The sequence below is a fragment of the Lithobates pipiens genome, unplaced genomic scaffold (assembly GCF_037356315.1).
Source record: "Lithobates pipiens isolate NorthernLeopardFrog02 unplaced genomic scaffold, aLitPip1_a1.2 Scaffold_22, whole genome shotgun sequence".
Taxonomy (NCBI): Eukaryota; Metazoa; Chordata; class Amphibia; order Anura; family Ranidae; genus Lithobates; species Lithobates pipiens.
In genome coordinates this window covers 97,397,875-97,414,395 of record NW_027507784.1, presented here as the reverse complement: position 1 = coordinate 97,414,395, position 16,521 = coordinate 97,397,875, and the positions used below count along the sequence as shown (strand labels likewise).

The 16,521-nt window shown below is 43.3% G+C and overlaps 1 protein-coding gene and 1 long non-coding RNA gene across 3 annotated transcripts in view; one reads left to right on the top strand and one right to left on the bottom strand.

Annotated features, from left to right (window-relative positions):
- The window catches only part of PPIG (peptidylprolyl isomerase G), a 40,773-nt gene extending 34,921 nt beyond the window's left edge, over window positions 1–5,852 (bottom strand). The window contains exons 1-2 of the mRNA XM_077447947.1: window positions 5,674–5,852; window positions 2,691–2,759 (exon numbers count right to left, since the gene is read on the bottom strand). Coding sequence (XP_077304073.1) covers window positions 2,691–2,751 — 61 coding nt within the window. The 5' untranslated portion in view covers window positions 2,752–2,759; window positions 5,674–5,852. The remainder of the gene's footprint in view (window positions 1–2,690; window positions 2,760–5,673) is intronic.
- A 43-nt stretch (window positions 5,853–5,895) lies between these two features.
- LOC143923974 (uncharacterized) overlaps window positions 5,896–16,521 on the top strand; it is a 51,000-nt gene continuing 40,374 nt past the window's right edge. Inside the window, exons 1-3 of one of the 2 annotated variants that reach the window (XR_013261801.1) lie at window positions 5,896–6,598; window positions 9,298–9,379; window positions 13,305–13,531. This is a non-coding gene — a long non-coding RNA (uncharacterized LOC143923974). Of the gene's footprint in view, window positions 6,599–9,297; window positions 9,380–13,304; window positions 13,532–16,521 lie in introns of those variants that run through there. The other variant, XR_013261800.1, reaches the window with a different exon arrangement.

The following is a 16,521-nucleotide window of genomic DNA, read 5'->3' as shown; positions in this document are numbered from 1 at the left end:
AGTAGAAAGTTAGGATAAGGATGCAATACTACCTAATCCTTGTGAATAATATGGCTCTGTACAAGAAAGATCAGCCAACTCGGATACCCTTCTTGCCGAAGATATGGTTGCCAGAAGAACTAGTTTCATGGTCAAAATGACCAAGAAAATATGTTGTATCGGTTCAAAAAGGCTGTTTTTGTAATGCCTACAGAACTGAATTCAAGTCCCAAGGGTCCAGGGGTGATCTAACCAGGGGATTGAGCCATGTTACACCCTGAAAAAAACCTACAAACCAAAACAATGCGAAGCAAGTGGTCGTTGAAACAATACTGATAAGGCCGAGACTTGGCTTTTGAAAGTACTCAAGGCCAGCTTCATTTCCAACCCCATCTGCAGAAAGTCAAGGATTTTACCCATGACATACTTCCTGGGATGCCAACCACTGGATTCCTCCCAGGAGACATATGCCTTCCAGACTCTAACATGCTACTCTGGAGGCCAGCTTCCTTGTATTAACCAAGGTAGATGCCACTGAATTTGACAGCCTACATTTCTTCAGAGTCACCCCTTTAAAATTTAGCATTTGTAAGGTAGGATGGAATACTGGACCTTGCGAGAGAAGGTCTGGATGTGGTAGTATGGTCCAAGAACCACAACTTCCCTTCCTGCTTGATCTTGCGAAGAAGTTGTGGATGCAGGCAGAATAGGAGGGAATGCATAAATCTGTGAAAATGTATTCCCCGGAACACCAAGGCATCTGTTCCACATGCTAGCGAATCCTTTGTTCTTGACACAAAGTTGTTGATCCTGAACGCAAACAGATCTACGTCTGGGATCCCCTATCTTTGACATATTGACAGGAAGATATTGGGGTGAAGGAACCATTCTCCCGGGAACCACTGTTGGCGACTCAAGTAGTCCATCTGCAAATTTTCTATTCCTAGAATGAAGACTGCCGAAAGGCAAAGTACATTGTTTTCTGCCCAAGATAGGATAGGATTCACCTCTCCCTGGGCCACACAACTTCTTGTGCCCCTTGCTGCTTGATATAAGCTATTGCTGTGGCATTGTTGGATTGGATCCTGACAGGACAATTCCGTAAACTGAATGTTCAGGCCCTCTGGGCCAATCGCTCTGCCTGAATCTCTAGAATGTTAATGGGCAAGGTAATTTCTGATCTGGACCACTTCTCTTTGGACAGCTGCCTCTTCCAGGACTGCTCCTCAACCTAAAAAAAAGGTTGGCATATGTTGCTACCACTTCCCAGGTAACTGTAGGAAGGAGTTTCCCCTTTGCAGATTTTTGGTTATTAACCATAAACTGAGGCTCCGGTGCACCTTTGAGTCAGACACATTGGGAAATCTAAAGCTTGGACCTTCTAGGATTCTTCTTTGATTTGATTGCCTGAATCACTTTATGGCGCCGATTTTTGCCTGGGGCAAGAATACCCTTTTCTTGGTGTATCTATGATCAGACCCAGGTATTCTAGCCCCCTTCATAGGTTTAAGGAAGATTTCTCTAGGTTGAATGTGGCGACTATACTTTGGTCTAAGCGGGCTACTGACTGGTCTCAGACTCAGTACACTGTGCGATACAAAAAAAAAAAAAAACGCCACTTGCACCCATCTATAGCTGGCTATCGCAGTAAGACACATTGGAAGGCTAACAGGTATAAACAAGACCAAGGATAAATCCAAGGGGAAAAAAAGCAAGTTTAACTTACCGACCAGCCCTCAGACAACCAATTAAACCTAACAGTATGCATTAAAAGCAGGGGTCTAGTCTGCACACATTTGCAAATGCATGCGTAAGCCACAGAGCCTCATCACAGCCCCCTGGTATCCGTGGTACCCAACATTAATTTTGTCTTTTTTGTACCATGGTCATGGTACACTCCTGTACCTTTAATAAGGGGTGGCTCCCCTTCAGTCCACCTGCTCTCACCTATCCATCAGAACACATGTGCCTCCATTGTGGGGACACACAAGTTAGTGTTAGGTACCACAGATACCAGGGTGCCATGACGAGGCTCTGTGGATTACACATGCATTTGCAAATGTGTGCAGACTAAACCCCTGCTTTTAAAACGCATACTGGGGGTTATTTACTAAAAAATCCACTTTGCACTGAAAGTGTACTTGGAAGCAAAGTCGCTGTAGATCTGAGGGGGACGTGCAAGGAAAATAAAAAAATAGAATTTTAGCTTGCACATGCTGGGATAAAATTGTTTGTCCTGCACTTATGTGAGGGTTAACTGCCAACAGTGGGCTGAAGCCCGCTGTCAGATGACGTCACAGAGATGGTACATTCTGGGGAAAGCTCCCAACCATATGGTCAGGATCTACCCAGGAGCATGGATCGGCACCTGGCACAGCCTCTCAGCGAGTCACTGAGAGCCTGAGCCATCCACTCCTGTCCCCTCCACAGATCTCCAGTGAGCGCTGGAGGAGCACAGAGTCAGTGACTAACAGTCACTGGCTCTCTGCTCACCAGGCACTGAAAGCTAAGTGATCAGCAGTGTTTTAGCACCCAGTTCTCACCGGCCGGGGCCAAGATACAGCAGACTAATGCTGCATCCACCAATTTAGGATTCTAAAAAAAAATTAAAAAGGGGGGGGGGGGGGTTGATTTTTTGAGGTGAACTTTCCCCTGGCAAAAACCTGAGAATTGATCAAACATCAAAACGTTATTTTCTAATTTAGTTTTACCTGTAACATTGTTGATTGATAGGTCAAAAAAACATCGCGGACGTTGAACTTTGATCCCCATGTTTTTTACTGCGAAAAAGAGAAGAAAAAAAAGTAACTGTGCTGTAAAATAGGCATTGTATTACAAACCATTAATGCAAAATATAACTAACACAGAGCAGAACTACAGATATCCCTTTTCTAGAATCAACAAGTATTCAAAGTCACTGACATGTCAACCAAGAAACAGGACTCTCTATAGTAACATGACTGCACACTGAGGATTGACACTGCAATGCTTACAGAAAACCTGCACTGAGGAATAGTGGTGGCTGCTATTGTTGACCTGCATTTTTCTTTGCCAGTGGCTATAATACAACAGCGTAAAGTTGAACTCCAAGTGTAATCTAGATTACAAAGTTACATTCCAGCTTGGACCAATGTAAGTAGGCATACCTCATACCTCAGGGACTGCAGTGGAAACAATGTCAGCACTAATACACTGATTGCCGTGATGTTCCGGTTCATGTGCCAAGCGGCTGCTCTACTGAACCCTGACCATAGAGGGTCATTTGTTCGGCACAGGCCCCATTCACAGAATGCTTTGCAATGTTCTTCAAAACATACAAAAAGGCGTCAATTAAAACTTGCTGCCCAGAGTTCGACACCTTAGACCAGACCTGGGCAAACTGCGCCCCAGGACCACATCCGGCCCGTTGGCTGTCCCTGTCTGGCCTGCGATGCCTCCACTGTCATCCTGCCTCTTTGAGCATCTAAGCTTCCTGAGAGATCTTCATGTGGAGAGCAGCAAGAACCGTCAGAAAAGAGCCAGAGGATCTGATATGGAACAGCGGGAAGGCTCAGGTCTATCTCGAAAGCATTGACTAGAACACATCTTGATGTTCTCCTAACACTCTTCTACCCAGCCAAGTTCTTCCTCTGTTAGCACCTGTGCCTTGCAAACCCTGGGAACCATCCACCTGTTCTTCACTCCAGGTCAGGATCTGCAGAAATCCCCGCTGTACCGATCTCAGGCTCTCCCCTTCCAGTTACAGTGCATTTCACTTACGGTTAGCAGGCTTTATATCACTGTATTATATTGCCTCCTCATAACCTGATTAAACTTCATCATGCTGCTCTACAATTGTGTGCACTGCACATGGTTGTGGCAAGTGCCCACCGAACTCAATGGGCAAGTATGACGAGCAGCACTGCCTGTCAAACTCAGCACTCCAAATTAAAAATGCCAAGGCTGCAAGGCATCTCAACTGTAGCATGTGTACAGTCACGTTATAGTTCAGGCTGGTGGTGAAGGGGGCACAGCAGCCTGTTTTTACCACCCCGACAGCCTTTCTGAAAAAGGCTTATTTCACTTGATTCCTAATGCCGGGTGTTCTTTTCTATATATTTACTTATGGACCTTACCAGATCCAGAATTTGAGTAAAAGTAAAGACAGAATTTTGAAAAAAATAAAAAATAAAAGTTTCTTATAAAATTTTGCAAACATAGTGATTTTTTTCTTCTTCGCTGATCTGTACTAATTGGAAATTTTGGAGCTGAAACCGAAAACGCAGTATGCAAACTAAAATATGTATATTTTTTTTTTATTAGGGATGAGCTCAGGTGTGTTCGTATGGTCCACGTGCAGATCCGGCCAAGTAGTTGGCGCTGCGCTAATCACAGGCAGTGAGACATTGCTCCGACGCAAAGGCTGCAGAGGTCGGGAAATGTCTCACTGCCTGTGATTAGCGCACAGTGTTGCGTTAACTTCCTGGCGGGCTCTGCGCGTGGAGCATGCGAACACGCCTCAGCTCATCCCATATATCCCCTGACTTTACAATATCATGAATTGAATTTATTGTTGCCCATTATCGGCACCTTCAGCACAAGAAACACTCTAGAAAAATGCATCCCTTTACATTCCATATATAGGTCTTCACACTGGTTCCTTGTGCTTCAGTTGGGGTGTTAAAATCTTGCTAGCAGCATTTTTGGTCAGGGAAAAAAAAAAAAAATAACTCCCCCCTGGAAAGCACTGAAAACGCATCAATAAAGCACCCGCGTTACATTTTTGACATGGGTTTCTAGTGACATGACCTCTGAAAACCACACCATCAGTACAATAAAATCACGTGTGTTTTCGGCACCATTACCATCACCTTTATCTTTATAAGCAAAATGCTGAAAACACAATTTTCAGCAGATATGTTACTGCGGCCAAAATTTGGGCGTCTCTCTACTAATTAACAGTGACAATGATGTCCTGACAGGCTTGCCGGTTAACGGCTATTTTGTTTCCATCTCACAGACACAGCCTGGGAGGAAAAGAATGTCGATAACCGGCAAGTTTGTCTACACATGATCTGTTGTGATTGGCATGTTACCCTGATCTGTGATCAGCTGTGTCCAATGCCCTCCTAGAACTGGACGACCACGCCGTTGCCGTCTTTGAGCTATAACACGGTCGGTAAATGCATTGAATTCAGGCAAGGTACCATGGGACACGTAGTCCTTAGAAATTTAACATTAACAGCAGGGAAGCTGCAAAGCATGATGGGAATCCAGGACGTTGTTGAAAGAGACGGGCAGAAGTCACAAAGTGAACGAAGGTTATTCAAGTAAACTTATATTGGATTGTCAAATAACTGTTTGTATTATTATTATTTTTTTGTATTATTATTTTTTTGTTATCACAGTGCTGATGTTATAGTGAATGAGTGAATACTGTGACCACAGAACTGTAAGTCAGTGAAAGGTTCTCTTGAAGGAGATCAGTGCTGGATGTGATCTCTATGGGGGGTGGGGCCTTACACCGGGGACCCCACTGTACTTCTCTGTAGGGGGTCTCTGCAGACATTGTGGTATACACAGAGCTCCTCCATACACATGTACAGTACACACTCAGGAGGAGTTGGTGGGTGGGGGGGTGTGTACAAACCCCGAGAGACCCTCATATCCCCTCCCCAGCCCAAGGAGGACTCCCGGCCAGCACACCGCACTCACCTCCTCCCCAGCAGCCTCCAGGCCTCACTTCCGCCCTTTCTAGCGCTCACTGTCCGAGCCTGGCGGTAACCGCGTTGGCGAAATGCAGAAACACAACTCCGCCACCATTCAGCTCGGTCCCGCCTCCCAGCTCACCAAACGATGACCGATAACATCGCTGCAAAACACAGCCGTACACTCTACAGGAAATACGGCCTATCCCAGCAAAAGGTCACGTGACCGACAAAGGTGGAAATACGTAATAGCCAACCTTCGACGAGCGACTTCTGCTGCCTGGAAATAGTTCCACCCCCCTCTCGTGGTTTTCTCGCGAGATTCGGGATGAAGCGCACGAATGTTTCTCTGACCTTCGGGGTTGAAAGGTTCTGCGCATGCGCAATAAAGCCTGAACGCTCATGTAAACCCAGATCATGGAATATTTGAGTCTAATGTCTAATTTGCACCTTGAACAAGCAAACGCTCACAATCTGCTGTTTACACAGACACAGTGGTTGTTGTTTGACAGCTTTGAACCTGCAAGTGATCCAAGCTGTGGAGGAGAACAAATTTATGTAATAGGTTCTCATAGCTCCCAACTGTCCCTGATTTCAAGAGACTGTGCCTAATTTGGAGCAGTGTCCCTCATCCCTCCTCATTTGTCGCTCATTTCGATCTGATCTATATAGATGTAAATAAAAAGGGACTTTTTATCAATCAGAAAGTGTTTTCCAACGCTAAACCTTTCATCTGATTTCTAAATTGCTGCATTTGTAAACTCCAAAAAACAATATAAAGGAATAGTAGTGGTAAAAAAAGCACTTGTGGGTTGAACCAATCTTTTATTTTTGTACAATTCTCCTTTAAGGGGGCGTGGCAAGAGGTGTGTCCTATGCCTCCGTACTTTTGCTGATAAGTGTTCCTCATTCCCATCTCACAAAGCTGGAAGGTATGGGTTCTGGGTTTTGCAACAAGTCTGGGAACCACATACTGCACTTTAGAAGTGATCATCCAAATCACTTTTACAAGAAAGCCAGCACTTGAATAGAAAAAACATTCAATGGTGAACTTTTAGAATGATTTTATTTGCATACTGACATACTAGTGGTTTGCTGCATTACCAATAAATGCTGCAGATGTGATGTTTAGTCTGTTGTGGTGTTTTGGCTGCCCTTTCAAAAAAACTGGGCTGCCCTAACACCCAACGCCAGCCACATGAATCGGGTCCTCCACCATGCTGCGCGTGTGCCTGCTATGTCTCTTGATGGAGCAGACATACAGGTACGGCGATTCACAGGAAAGGGTCGTCCTGCCACCGTATAATGACAGCGGCTGGTCGACAAGTGGTTAACCAATCAGTTTTCAGGTTTTTATTGTTAAAGCTTAATTGAACAAGCTGAAGTTAGAAGCGTATTGGTTACCATGCGCAGCTGTACCAGATTCTGAGTTTGTTTGTGTTTTGTTGTGGGTTTTTTTTTTTCACTTGTATAAATAAGAATCACTAAGGCTGCTTTCACACTGCAGCGGGAGCGGCGTTCGGCGGTAAAGTGCCGCTATTTTTAGCGGCGCTTTACCGTCGTTTTAGCGGCGGTGTGCGGGCGCTAGCGCGGTGGTTTTAACCCCCGCTAGCGGCCGAAAAGGGGTTAAACCCGCCCGCAAAGCGCCGCTGCAGCGGCGCTTTGCCGGCGGTATTGCCGCGGTGTCCCATTGATTTCAATGGGTAGGAGCGGTATAGGAGCGGTGAATACACCGCTCCTTCACCGCTGCAAAGATGCGGCTAGCAGGACTATTTTTACCGTCCTGCCAGTGCATCGCTCCAGTGTGAAAGCCCTCCAGCTTTCACACTGGAGTTAAAGGGGCCGGTTTTTTTCAGGCGTTACACAGGCACTATTTTTAGCGCTGTAACGCCTGAATACCGCCCCAGTGTGAAAGCAGCCTTAGGGACTTATCAAAATAGAAGTAGGGGATTTTCTACAACACAGTACACAGGGGGGGGGGGGGGGGTGGATAGCGCCCCCCCTTTTCTCCCCCTTAAAGAAAAAAAAAACGTTTTTTTTCCTCTCTTTCCTCCTCTTTCTTTCTGAAGAGGAAGTCACTATATCACATATAAAGTGAAAGATACACTATATGGGCTTACACAAATTTAATAGGGGATTAGGGGAATAATGATGGGGAAATAACTGGGAGGAACTGGGGGCAATTCAATTATTTAAGAGGGGGGGGGGGGGAGAGGAAGAGAGAGGGAAAAAGAATAAATATTGTTAAAATAAGCGAGTAGGTGTAATGAATTATACTAGGAAAAGGAGGGGAGATGGTGGACAATTTCGAGCTTCTTTGAAAAGCATATCGAGACTGATTCATGTGTTGTGCTGACTGTGGTCTGTTTGTGTTCTTTTTATTTTTTTGTTTCTTTTGTTGTTTATTTGTTATTTATATGTATGTATAAGTACTGTATATGGATGTCTATATATAAGAATTTGTAATAATGTGGAATGTTTTTTATATACGTGAAAAAATTTATTAATAAAAAGAATTAAAACACAGATTCTGAGTGCTCCGGTTTTAGTAAATCTCCCCTTTTGGTTTGGGAAGCTAGTACAGAGGACAAGAGCTGTTTTTTGAAACAAATACATTCTCCACTTCTAACTGTAGCACTGGCTCCTGACGAGCATGCGCTATATGTTTTTGAAAGTTAATATTCCTGAAACCACAGTTGGGTTTTAGGGCGAATTTTACTAAATGATGGTTTCAGTACCAGTCCAGCTGGGTTGCACTGGGTTCTCCTTGGCCGCAGGTGTCGCTGTCACCGTCGGCAAGTGTGAGAACGCAGTTTAGCTGGGTGTATTGAATGCCACGTTTCTTTCGGAACCAGCCCAGTGGGAGTGTTCTCCTGCTGTGCATTCTGGGAGGTGGTATTTAAGGTACAGAGATCACGTGCTTCGGTGTTCCATGCCAGAAGATATTTTCTGTCTGTTTGGTTCTGGTCCTCCTGACCAGCCTCCATGGCCCTCCTGGCCTGGGGTGCGGATCCATGCATTTCCAAGTCTCAGTGCTGGCTAGCCTGAAGCAAAGCAACTGCAGGGACAGGCCTGAATGTATATCGGGGCCTAATGATTCAAAGGTGGTCCGGTGCCGTCTCATCTAAGGAGAGGCCCAGCAACTGGAGAAGCATCCAGGGGAGTACTCTTCAGGAGAACGCCGTGCGCAAGGCTGGCTTCTCTGAAGGAACCTGGAGGCTCAGTTGAAGGACACTTCATGGATCTACACTCATACAGTATTGCTGGACCCCATCAGAAATACTGGTACCGTATGACAGCTCTTTAAAGTTGTCTATGTCCCTTAGTTACATTTAAGTCTTTGGCAGAGACTTTTCTCAAGTGTTCTACATCCAAGTCTGTGGCAGAGACTTTGCTTTACTTAACACCCTCCCAGCTGCTAGGCCTAGTGAGATGAGGTCTATCCGCGGGTTGTGAAATCCAGCTGTGAAACGGTTATTCTCTGGATTTCTTCTATAAGAGACTTTCCATTTTTGCAGTCCAAAGTACCTGAGCTTTCTCCTAACCCTCTACCCGAAACTGAGAGACTCTGTTTCTTTTTCAAATAAATAACCCAAAAGAAGATTCAGTGTCAGTTTTCATATTTCTTTAGGCAAAGACCACGGGAAACCCTAGACGGAGACGAGGTCAAGAAGGTAACGGCAAGCCCAATAAAATGAGCAGCTTCTTCGGGGGTAAGTGCTTAATTACTTCAACCTATTGTCACTCAAATGCCAACATACAGTTAGGGCCATAAATATTTGGACAGTGACACAAGTTTTGTTATTTTAGCTGTTTACAAAAACATGTTCAGAAATACAATTATATATATAATATGGGCTGAAAGTGCACACTCCCAGCTGCAATATGAGAGTTTCCACATCCAAATCGAAGAAAGGGTTTAGGAATCATAGCTCTGTAATGCATAGCCTCCTCTTTTTCAAGGGACCAAAAGTAATTGGACAATGGACTCTAAGGGCTGCAATTAACTCTGAAGGAGTCTCCCTCGTTAACCTGTAATCAATGAAGTAGTTAAAAGGTCTGGGGTTGATTCCAGGTGTGTGGTTTTGCATTTGGAAGCTGTTGCTGTGACCAGACAACATGCGGTCAAAGGAACTCTCAATTGAGGTGAAGCAGAACATCCTGAGGCTGAAAAAAAAGAAAAAATCCATCAGAGAGATAGCAGACATGCTTGGAGTAGCAAAATCAACAGTCAGGTACATTCTGAGAAAAAAGGAATTGACTGGTGAGCTTGGGAACTCAAAAAGGGCTGGGCGTCCACGGAAGACAACAGTGGTGGATGATCGCCGCATACTTTCTTTGGTGAAGAAGAACCCGTTCACAACATCAACTGAAGTCCAGAACACTCTCAGGGAAGTAGGTGTATCTGTCTCTAAGTCAACAGTAAAGAGAAGACTCCATGAAAGTAAATACAAAGGGTTCACATGTAGATGCAAACCATTCATCAATTCCAAAAATAGACAGGCCAGAGTTAAATTTGCCCAAAAACACCTCAAGAAGCCAGCTCAGTTCTGGAAAAGTATTCTATGGACAGATGAGACAAAGATCAACCTGTACCAGAATGATGGGAAGAAAAAAGTTTGGAGAAGAAAGGGAACGGCACATGATCCAAGGCACACCACATCCTCTGTAAAACATGGTGGAGGCAACGTGATGGCATGGGCATGCATGGCTTTCAATGGCACTGGGTCACTTGTGTTTATTGATGACATAACATCAGACAAGAGTAGCCGGATGAATTCTGAAGTGTACCGGGATATACTTTCAGCCCAGATTCAGCCAAATGGTGCAAAGTTGATCGGACGGCGCTTCATAGTACAGATGGACAATGACCCCAAGCATACAGCCAAAGCTACCCAGGAGTTCATGAGTGCAAAAAAGTGGAACATTCTGCAATGGCCAAGTCAATCACCAGATCTTAACCCAATTGAGCATGCATTTCACTTGCTCAAATCCAGACTTAAGACGGAAAGACCCACAAACAAGCAAGACCTGAAGGCTGCGGCTGGAAAGGCCTGGAAAAGCATTAAGAAGGAGGAAACCCAGCGTTTGGTGATGTCCATGGGTTCCAGACTTAAGGCAGTGATTGCCTCCAAAGGATTTGCAACAAAATATTGAATAAATAAATATTTTGTTTGGGTTATGTTTATTTGTCCAATTACTTTTGAGCTCCTAAAATGTGGAGTGTTTGTAAAGAAATGTGTACAATTCCTACATTTTCTATCAGGTATTTTTGTTCAACCCTTCAAATTAAACGTTACAATCTGCACTTGAATTCTGTTGTAGAGGTTTCATTTCAAATCCAATGCGGTGGCATGCAGAGCCCAACTTGCGAAAATTGTGTCACTGTCCAAATATTTATGGCCCTAACTGTATTTAAAAGATGGATGTTATTAGGTTACTTGAAGGAATGCAAGTGGGACCAAATGTTATATTAGCAACCATTGATGTGAATTGGTTATATCCAAATATCAAACACCAGGATGGAGTGGAAAAGCATATATAGGCCTTAAAGAAATATAGTACCCTGAAAAGAATCCAAACAAAGTTTATTATCTACGCATTAGAGTTTCAGAAAACTGTTTCTGGTATGGTGGGAGTTACCATATCCAGAGAAAAGGTGTAACAATGGGTGCCAAGTTCATGCCAAGCTTGGTGAACATTTTCTTATGGCCAAGTGGGAAAAGGAAGCAATTTCTGATAAAAATGGGAGGGGCTTAAAATATAAGGAGGATTTATGAGGACTATGGACTCTTTAAAATGGTTGTAAACCTGTGTTGTGTTTTTTTTTTTGGTCACCTGCAAAGGCATAATGAGCTAGTATGCACCGCATATATTAGCCGGCCCGCCTCCCTGCCTGAAAGTGGAACCCGCTTCCCGCCCGAGCCAATCTAGTACTCACCTTCAACATTTTTCCACTTGCCAAATGTGGAAATTTTGAGGGCTGGTTATAATATTAGTTGGAAACCTCATGTAGTATAGTTACCGGGGACTGTTGTGGTGGTGGTGGGTGTTGTAGCTAGAACAGATGGGAAACGGAGAGGTAGGTCATTATATACAGCAACACAAAACTATGTAGTGTCAGCCTAAACAAGTGGGAAACATTTTTTATATTTATTCTAGTCAAAATTTTACAGGTTTTATTGCTTTTAGAATTATAAGTATACATATGTACAGTGGGTATAGAAATTAATCACCCTTTAAAATAATCACATTTTCTTGCTTTGCAGCCTAAAATGAAGACAGATGCAGTTTTTGTTTTATCTAGCTGTATTTGCTCAGTACAATTTATAACTTCCAAGGGACTGAGCTTTGCCAAAACGCACCTCGAACATTCTTAGGTCACATGGAACAAGGTGTTACAATCAGATGAGACCAAAATTTAATTATTTGGCCTCAACACTGAACAACATGTCTGGTGGAAATCCAATACAGCTCACTATCCAAATAACAACATTCCTACAGTAAAGCATGGAGGTGTTAATATCCTATTATGGAGGTATTTCTCTGCAGGAAGTACTGGAGCCCTTTCAGGATAGAAGAAAAATGGATTCGGCAAAACTGTGTCAAATTCATGAGGAAAATCTGCTGCCTTCTACCAGAAAGTTGTCAGTGGGAAGAAGGTTTACCTTCCAACATGACAATGACCCAAAGCAAGCAGCAACAATTACCATACAGTGGTTGAAGGAGAAAAAGATGAAATTCCTTGCATGGCCTAGTCAGAGCCCAGACTTGAACCCAATTGAAAATATGCAGTCAGGGGCGGACTGACCATTCGGCCACTCAGGCACTGCCCAAAGGCCCCGGCCACTAGGGGGCCCCATCAGGGTTGCCCCCTAGTGTAAAAATCTGTGTTTTTTTTATATCTGTCTCTGGAATGTCCCTTACCGACATCCTTTTGGTCTAAAAATCCAGAGATTATAGCTGCCCCACCTCTCCAGTACCTACTCAGCCAATAGAAACATGTCTATGTATACTGTGTGATTGTATACTGTGTGGCCCCATAATCTCCGATTGCCTGGGGGCCCCATAATCTCCTTTTTCCCGGGGGCCCCAACAGTTTTCAGTCCGCCCCTGTATGCAGTCCACAAACAATAACCATCAAATTTGAGGGAACTTGAGCATTTCTGCAAAGAAGAGTGGGCAAATTTTGCAAAGTCTAGATGTGCAAAATTAATAGAGACATCCCAACACACTAACGGCTGTAATTATTAAAGCAAAGGGTGCTGACATAAGGGGGGTGATCCTTTTTCCAACTCTGTGATTCTGTTTTTGAAAGTTTTTTTTTTTTTCTATTTTTCTCTGACATGTGGGTGATATAGTTTTCACGTGGATGTTATAAGTTGCACTAGTAAATACAGCTGGGTAAAACAAAACTGTTTCTATCTTCCTTACAGGCTGTAAAGCAACAAAATGTGATTATTTTAAAGTGGGAGATTTGTTTCTATACCCACTGTATATGTACAGGTACAGTATATAGAAAGAGATTTAGCTGCTTCTCCACCTACTTTTGCAGTTTAAACTGTTGAATGTAGTATTATAATACTGACTAATGCAAATCAAAAAATAAACTAAGTGAACCTAATCTTACCTCATCAGTTCACAGGAACAGATTGGTGGAAGAGTGAGAAGGACACCTTGTGTGAATGGACCCTAGGATAGGAAGTGTGTTACTGGCCAGATCACCAGGTGAAAATAAAAGAAAACAAAATCCTGTGTGTAGTTGGACCCTACTTTTCAAGGTGTTATAACAAGAGGTACTAAATACTGCACTTACCTGGGGTGGACCATGCTAGATTTCAGGGCACAAAAAGAGAAGAAATATAGTGAGAGATGGTTACAATGTAACATACAAGACACGCAAAATTAAAAAATCTGCAGCTGTCAGGATTGTCTGACCATGATGTAAACCAGGGGTGGGCAAATTATTTTCCCAAGGGGACATATGAGAAACTGGGGCTGTTTTGAGGGCCAAATTGAATTCTGTTTAACAGTAAACTTATACTAAAGTCTATTTTTTATTTTTATTTTTTTGTTTGTTTTTTAAATAACAAACATATTATACTTACCTGCTCTGGATTCCCATGGAGCAGCCCAGATCCTCCTCTTCTCTGGTCCCTCTTCGGCTCTCCTGGCTCCTCCCTTCTGTTGAGTACCCCCATAGCTTGTTATGGGGGCACCCGAGCTGAGCCGCAGCTCCCTGTGTCTATTCAGGCATGGAGCCATGGCCCGGCCTGCCCCCTCTCTCTTAGGGTTGCCACCTGTTTGGGATTCACCCGGACAGTTCGGGTTTGGAATCATGCATCCTGGTTTCAGACTGTCTGAGACCCGGACACATTATTCAGACTGGACTGTCTCCCACCTTCTCTCTCTTGCCTCTAAGTGAGTACGCTAAGGTAAATCTCATTACATCAGAGGTCCCCCTTACATCAGAGTCCTCTTTGTACACCAGAGCATCCCTTATGTTAGAGTCCTCAGAGTTCTCCCTTACTTCAGAGTCTGCAGAGTCCCCCCTTACACTAAATGGAAATTCTGCAAGTACAGATGTAATAGGAAAACTCTGCGGACTATGATGTAAAGGGGGAACTCTGTGGACTCTGATTTAAAGGGGGATTCACTTCATATGATTAGAAATTTTATTTAATAGCAACATCTATGCATAGTTTATCTATGCATACTATGAAAAAAAATTGCTGTGCGATGCTGAAGTGTTCGGGTTTGACTTTAAGAAAAGGTGGCAACTGTACTCTCTCTGCTCATTTGCTCGCCGACTTTTCAAGGTTCAATGCAATTGAAACAACTTTACTGAAAGTTCAGTAGAACGTGTATGACATACAATAACACTCTCAGCCTAACTACACCTAAGTGAGGCTGCCCCGGGTTACTTGAATGGGTGAAGTAGTATTGGGAGTAATCCATTCCCCCTACCGGGGCAGCCAAGCTAACTAAAAATCCAGTAAGTCACCTGCCTTCAAGTTTATTGTGTAAACTCAGTATTAAAATTCTAATCATTTTACCCAATGCAAATTGATTTATTATATCACACTATCTGCTTTGTATACTGGTTTTATCATTTTCTACATATATATTAATTTAAAAAAATAGCTGTGATGAAGGGGACTTGTGGAATACTTTTATGAGATAAAGACATTTTTTTTTTAATGCTGAATGTGTTCCTACTAGGAAGAGTTATGCCGCGTACACACGGTCGGACTTTCCGACGAGAAATGTTCGATGCGAGCTAGTTGTCGGAAAGTCCGACTGTGTGTATGCTCCATCGAACATTTGCTCTAGGAATTTCCAACTACAAATGTTTGAGAGCAGGTTCTCAAATTTTCCAGCCACTTCACTTGTTGTCAGAAAGTCAGATCGCGTGTACACAATTCCGTTGCACAAAAGCTCACGCATGCTCATAGTCAAGCAGAAGGAGCCACACTGGCTATTGAACTTACTTTTTCTCGCTCGTCATACGTCTTGTACGTCACTGCGTTCTTGATGTTCGGAATTTCCGACAACATTTGTGTGATTGTGTGTATGCAGTTTGAGCCAACATCCTTTGGAAAAAAATTCACGGTTTTGTTGTCGGAAATTCCGATCGTGTGTACCGGTATAAAGCCTCGTACACACGATCGGATTTTCCACAGACAAAACCTTGGACTTTTGTCTGAAGGATGAACCTGGATTTTGTCCTGCATACAAACGGCAAGCAATTGTTGGCCAACAAACACAAAATTAGTGACCTACTTCGTGTTTTTTTAGCTCTTTAGCGCCACCCTTTGGGTTCCTTCTGCTAATTTCGTGTTAGTAGAAGTTTGGTAAGTGTTGATTCTTGCTTTTCATTTAGCGCTTTTCAGTTCGCGCTTTTCATTTCGTGCTTTTCAGTTAGTCTCTGAACGGCCGTTCGTCAACCAGACATGTTGCGGAATCGGAGGAGATAACGTGTTATTTATTATTGGCCTTGGATTTATTGCTTTGACCCAAGTCCAGTCCAGGAACAGGAGGAGGAGGATTTCTTGGACCAAAAATCAGTTGCTTTATTAACCCCCCTGGCGGTATTCCCGAGTCTGGTTCGGGGTGTAAGTTTTGTACCAAAAGCGGTAACCCCGAGCCAGACTCGGGACCGCATCGCTGTATGCAGGAGGAGGTTTACCTACCTTCTCCGCTTGACGTCACCACCATTCCCTGTTGGTCTAGGAAGGACGGGCAGTGTGAGAGAGAGAGAGAGAGAGACGGCCGGCTCGTTATTTTATCTACACGCATGTATACGGCTGAATTGTGAGTTTGCAATCTTGATTTTATATTGTTTAACCACTTGACCACTGGGCACTTAAACACCCTTAATAACCAGACCAATTTTCAGCTTTCGGTGCTCTCACATTTTGAATGACAATTACTCAGTCATGCAACACTGGACCTATATGACATTTTTGTCCTTTTTTTCACACAAATGGAGCTTTCTTTTGGTGGTATTTAATCACTGCTGGGTTTTTTATTTTTTGTGCTATAAATGAAAAAATACAGAAAATTCTGTAAAAAAATGAGTTTTTCTTCGTTTCTGTTATAAAATTTAGCAGATTAGTAATTTTTTCTTCATAAATTTTTGCCAAAATATATACCACTACATATCTTTGGTAAAAATAAGTACAAATTGGTTGATATTATTTGGTCTTTGTGAAAGTTATAGAGTCCACAAGCTATGGTGCCAATATCTGAAAATTGGTCACACCTGAAGTACTGACGGCCCATTTCAATTCTTGAGACCCTAACATGCCAGAAAAGTACAAATACCCCCCAAATGACCCCTTTTTGGAAAGAA